Here is a 6000-nt window from a genome sequence, read left to right as displayed (position 1 = left end):
CGAGTCAAGAGACCTGGTTTAAAGGGAGAAGACATCCTCAGCACAAAACAGGGGTCCAGGCTTTTCCAGGCATCAAGGTCGAGACACTGAGGGATGACTGAAAGACCCCACCCCCACCCCCACCACGACCCACAGCCCCAAGATCTCCGTCCCAGTCCCCGCCTCCATGCCCCCCCCCACACTCATCTTCACCACTACCCCTGCCCCAACCCCATCCTCACCCCTACCCCACCCCACCCAGACTCCCACCCTCACCCCCACCCCAACTCCCACCCCAATTCCGGCAGAATCCACTCCGCCCCTGCTGTCAACCCAGGGAAGCCCCGGGGGCCGGATGTGACGCCACTAACTTACGCCTCGGGGATCAGAGAGAAGCGAGGCTCTCGTTCTGAGGGACAGGCTTGAGATCGGCTGAAGAGAGCGGGCCCAGGCTCTGTAAGGAGGCAAGGTGAGAGGCTGAGGGAGGACTGAAGACGCCCCCAACCCAGATAGAAAACCCTAAATAATACAGCGCTGCCTCTGCTGCCAGCTCTGGACCACCTGAGGGCAAACTTCTCAGGCTGGGCTGTCACCCCCCCCACCCCCGCCCCCACTCTCTCCCGCCGCTTAAGCCGCAGGGGACTCTGGGAGTCAGAGCTTGGAGTGACCAGGGCCGGGCTGGTTCGGCGGGAGCCGCGCCTAGGTTCTGCCAGCATCGATGTCGGGACGCTCAGGGAGGGCTCTGCCCCTGATGTCGGCCCTGGGAAGCCCTGGTCATGGCGACCAGGAATGCAAATTCTGACGTCCGCATCTGGGGCTGACATAGGGAAGGGGATATTGGTACCAAGAATGCGGCTTCAGGGGAGCAGAGGGAGGGCCCAGGCCCTGCTGGGAAATGAGGGAGGCATGAAGGGATCCCAGGACAAGGTGCCCACCCCACCTCTGTCTCAGACCGAGACGTCTCTTCACTCGGCCTCAGGAATCCAAGGGACGGTGACTCAGGTCTGCGGCGGGGTGTGGTAGAGGAGAGCAACCCAGCCAAGAGTCAAGGGGAGGAAGAGGAGAAAGGACTCAAGGGACCCTGGAGTCCAGATCAGTGGGGACCTCAGCCCTGGGCGGTTTCAGGCACGGTGGCCCATGTGATATGTCTTTGCTGTGCCTTTGGGGTGTCAATGAGGAGAGGGCTATGGTCTGAGGAGTGGAGCCTCAGGTCAGCAGAGGGAGGAGTCCCAGAGCCCTGAGGGAGGACTCAGCAGATCCCCGCATCTCAGAACTAGGAAATCTGTCCCTCTTATCAGCTCTGGAACCCCAGGCAGGACTGTGAGGAAGGGAAGTGGCCCCCACTTTCTCACCGGGGATTCCAGGGAGATGGTGGCCTTGGCGTGCAAGACCCATACACGGTTCAGCAGGAGGGAAAGGGCTGGGCCCTGTCGGGAGTAAATCTGAATACCTGGAGGACACCCAAATAAGGGAAGTCCCCATCTTGTCTCCCTCCCCCGCCCCGCCCCTCCCCCCCCCCCCCCCCCCCCCCCCCCCGGCAAATCAAATCTGCTCCTTCTGTCAGCTTTGGGAATCCCATGCAGGTGTGATCGTGTGGTGCCCCTCCCCCACTTCTGCCTGCGGGGTCTCAGGGAGGTGAGGACCTTGGTCTGAGGGTTGCTAAGAAGTTATCACAGGGTTCCACACTTGGTCAACAGAGGGAGGAGTCCCAGAATCTGCAGGACCCAAGGGGTGCCCCCTTAGTGAGGACTGGAGGTACCTGCAGCCCAGAAAGAAGGGACGTCACAGAGTCTGGCTGTCCCCTGGTCTTAGCTCTGAGGGGACCTGATCAGGATTGGCACTAAGTGGCAAGCTCAATTTTACCACAGGCAGGAGGATGAGGAACCCTCAGGGAAATGGAGTTTTGGTGTAAAGGGGAGATATCAGCCCTGGACACCCCACAGGGATGACAGGATGTGGCTCCTTCTTACTTTTGTTTTGGGATCTCAGGGAGGTGAGAACCTTGCTCTCAGAGGGTGACTCAAGTCAACACAGGGAGCCCCTCTTTTCTACAGACACAGTGGGTCGCAGGATCTGACAAGAGTCCAGGTAAGGAACCTGAGGGAAATTTGAGGGTACCCCCAGCCCATAACACAGATGGGGTCCCCACAGAAATCTGCCATGACCCTACTGTCACTCTGGAGAACCCAGTCAGGGCTGTCCACTGAGTCTCCCTGTCTTTTATACAAGGATCACTGGTCTCTGGGAGGGAGAGGTGTTGGTCTAAGGGAGCTGCACTCAGGTCAGCAGAGGGAGGGTCCCAGACCCTGCCAGGAGTCAAGGTGAGGACTGAGGGGACACCATTCTCCAAACGCACAGGACTCAGCCCCACCCTGCCCCTTCTGTCAGCCACGGGAATTCACGGGGAACTATGGGTAGATGGACTCCCCTCACTTCCTCTTTCCATGTCTCCTGGAGGTAGGACCTTGGTTTAAGGAAGTGGCCTCAGGTCAACAAAGGGAGGGTCCCAGGTCGTATCAGGCATCAAGAAGAGGACCAAGCAGGCTCCTCACCCCAGTACACATGGACCCAGCTGAATATGGCCACCTCTTGCTGTCTTTTCTGGAGGACCTCCGCAGTTGTGGCCAGATATGGGTCCCCTCATGTCTTCTATTTCGTATCAGGGATGTAAGCTTTTGACCTGAGAGTTTCTTAGACCAGCAAAGGAGCAGGGTCCAGGCTTTTCCAGGAGAAAGGTGAGAGCCACATGTGAGCACAGAGGCTCCCCACCCCAGGGTAGTGGGGAACTCACAGAGTCTAGCCCACCCTCCTGACAACACTGGGAGGCTGGGGCTGTGCTTGCAGCCTGAACCCTGAGGGCCCCTCAATTCCTCTTTCAGGAGCTCCAGGGACTGTGAGGTGAGGCCTTGGTCTAAGGCAGTGTTTTCAGCTCACAGAGCAGAAAGGGCCCAGACAGTGCCAGAAGTGAAGGTGAGGTGCATGGCTTGAATGTGTACCAAGGGCCCCACCTGCTCCAGGACAAAGTGGGCCCCACTGCATCAGCTCCACCTACCCTACTGTCAGTCCTGGAGCCTTGGCCTCTGCCGGCTGCATCCTGAGGAGCCATCTCTCACTTCCTTCTTCAGGTTCTCAGGGGACAGGGAGACCAAGAGGTCAAGAGCTGTGGCACACCACAGAGCAGCACTGAAGGAGAAGACCTGTAAGTTGGCCTTTGTTAGAACCTCCAGGGTGTGGTTCTCAGCTGTGGCCACTTACACCCTCCCTCTCTCCCCAGGCCTGTGGGTCCCCATCGCCCAACTCCTGCCCACACTCCCACCTGCTACCCTGATCAGAGTCATCATGCCTCGAGCTCCAAAGCGTCAGCGCTGCATGCCTGAAGAAGATCTTCAATCCCAAAGTGAGACACAGGACCTCGAGGGTGCACAGGCTCCCCTGGCTGTGGAGGAGGATGCTTCATCATCCACTTCCACCAGCTCCTCTTTTCCATCCTCTTTTCCCTCCTCCTCCTCTTCCTCCTCCTCCTCCTGCTATCCTCTAATACCAAGCACCCCAGAGGAGGTTTCTGCTGATGATGAGACACCAAATCCTCCCCAGAGTGCTCAGATAGCCTGCTCCTCCCCCTCGGTCGTTGCTTCCCTTCCATTAGATCAATCTGATGAGGGCCCCAGCAGCCAAAAGGAGGAGAGTCCAAGCACCCTACAGGCCCTGCCAGACAATGAGTCTCTACCCAGAAGCGAGATAGATGAAAAGGTGACTGATTTGGTGCAGTTCCTGCTCTTCAAGTATCAAACGAAGGAGCCGATCACAAAGGCAGAAATACTGGAGAGTGTCATAAAAAATTATGAAGACCACTTCCCTTTGTTGTTTAGTGAAGCCTCTGAGTGCATGCTGTTGGTCTTTGGCATCGATGTAAAGGAAGTGGACCCCACTGGCCACTCCTTTGTCCTTGTCACCTCCCTGGGCCTCACCTATGATGGGATGCTGAGTGATGTCCAGAGCATGCCCAAGACTGGCATTCTCATACTTATCCTAAGCATAATCTTCATAGAGGGCTACTGCACCCCTGAGGAGGTCATCTGGGAAGCACTGAATATGATGGGGCTGTATGATGGGATGGAGCACCTCATTTATGGGGAGCCCAGGAAGCTGCTCACCCAAGACTGGGTGCAGGAAAACTACCTGGAGTACCGGCAGGTGCCTGGCAGTGATCCTGCACGGTATGAGTTTCTGTGGGGTCCAAGGGCTCATGCTGAAATTAGGAAGATGAGTCTTCTGAAATTTTTGGCCAAGGTAAATGGGAGTGATCCAAGATCCTTCCCACTGTGGTATGAGGAGGCTTTGAAAGATGAGGAAGAGAGAGCCTAGGACAGAATTGCCACCACAGATGATACTACTGCCATGGCCAGTGCAAGTTCTAGTGCCACAGGCAGCTTCTCCTACCCTGAATAAAGTACGACAGATTCTTCACTGTGTTTTAAAAGGCAAGTCAAATACCACATGGTTTCACTCATATGTGGAATCTAAAAAAAAAAAAAAAAAAAAAAAGTTGGTATCATGGAAGTAGAGAGTAGAGCAGTAGTCACCAGAGATTGGGGAGAGGAAGGAGAAGAGGGGCTTGGAAGCGGTTAGCCAACATGAAAAATTACAATTAAATAGGAGGAATAAGTTCTAGTGTTCTATTGCACAGTAGGATGACTATAGTTAACATTAAGATATTGTATATTACAAAACAGCTAGAAGGAAGGCTTTTCAATATTGTCACCAAAAAGAAATGATAAATGCATGAGGTGATGGATACACTACCTGATTCGATCATTATACTACATATACATGAATCAGAACATCAAATTGTACCTCATAAATATCTACAATTACGTGTCAGTTTTTGTTTTTTTTGTTTTTTGTTTTTTTTTTAATTTACGAAAACAAGTGAGAACGGAAATCAATGATGTATGTGGTGGAGGGCCAGGCTGAGGCTGAGGAAAATACAGTGCATAACATCTTTGTCTTACTGTTCTCTTTGGATAACTTGGGGACTTCTTTTCTTTTCTTCTTCGTATTTTATTTTCTTTTTCTTCTTCTTCTTCTTTTTTTTTTTTTTTTTTTTAACAAAGTCTCACTCTATTGCTCTGGCAGGAGTGCAGTGGCGCAGTCTCGGCTCACTGCAACTTCTGCCTCCCGGGTTCAAGCGATTCTCCTGCCTCAGTCTCCTGAGTAGCTGGGATTACAGGTGTGTGCCACCATACCCGGCTAATTTTTGTATTTTTTAGTAGAGACGGGGTTTCACCATGTTGACCAGGCTGGTCTCAAACTCCTGACCTCAGGTAATCTGCCCGCCTCAGCCTCCCAAAGTGCTAGGATAACAGGTGTGAGCCACTGCACCCAGCCTCTTCTTGGTATTTTAAAATGTTGTTATTTTTACTAGAATGTTTATGAGCTTCAGAATCTAAGGTCACATGTTTGTTTCTGTTTATGCAGTTTAAGAAACAGTTTTGCTATTTTGTAAAACAAATTGGGAACCCTTCCATCATATTTGTAATCTGTAATAACATGGAATTGGAATAGTAATTTTCTTGGAAATATGAAAAAAATAGTAAAATAGAGAAAATAATTTTAAGTGTTAGTATTTTTATTTCTTTATTATTTTTAGTTTATCATCCTGCAAAATTAAAAGTTATATCCCTGGATCTTGTTAAGTCGAAATTAAACTGTAATAAATGAAACCTTTGCTCACTGGTGCATTTTTTCCCCAAACCACCACTGAGCATCTGGTCTTTGGAAGGCCCTGGGTCTGTAGTGGAAATGTTAAGCCAGAACCACCTTTACCCATAGGTGGTAGAGTCTAGGGGCTGCAGTCAAGTAACAAGGTGGCGAGATGTCCTCTAAGACCTAGAAGAAAAGTAAGACAGGGGTGAGGGTACTGGGCTGTAGGTGAGAGTGGTCACGTACATCCTCTGAGCCAGGACTTTTGGGGCTTTGAGAAACTGCAGTTCCTTCTGGTGAAGATGAATCCAAAGAAGC

General features: G+C 52.1%; 1 protein-coding gene across 1 annotated transcript; it reads left to right on the top strand.

The window, feature by feature from the left end:
- Positions 1–366: 366 nt before the first annotated feature.
- On the top strand, positions 367–4501 carry MAGEA10 (MAGE family member A10). The gene is made up of 5 exons (XM_024240765.2): positions 367–448; positions 1969–2067; positions 2859–2949; positions 3105–3178; positions 3254–4501. Exon 5 carries the CDS (start codon positions 3319–3321, stop codon positions 4342–4344), a length of 1026 nt encoding a protein of 341 aa, XP_024096533.1. The 5' UTR covers positions 367–448; positions 1969–2067; positions 2859–2949; positions 3105–3178; positions 3254–3318; the 3' UTR covers positions 4345–4501.
- Positions 4502–6000: the final 1499 nt, after the last annotated feature.

The sequence above is a fragment of the Pongo abelii genome, chromosome X (genome assembly GCF_028885655.2).
Source record: "Pongo abelii isolate AG06213 chromosome X, NHGRI_mPonAbe1-v2.0_pri, whole genome shotgun sequence".
Classification (NCBI taxonomy): domain Eukaryota; kingdom Metazoa; phylum Chordata; class Mammalia; order Primates; family Hominidae; genus Pongo; species Pongo abelii.
This window is presented reverse-complemented; position numbering and strand designations above follow the sequence as displayed.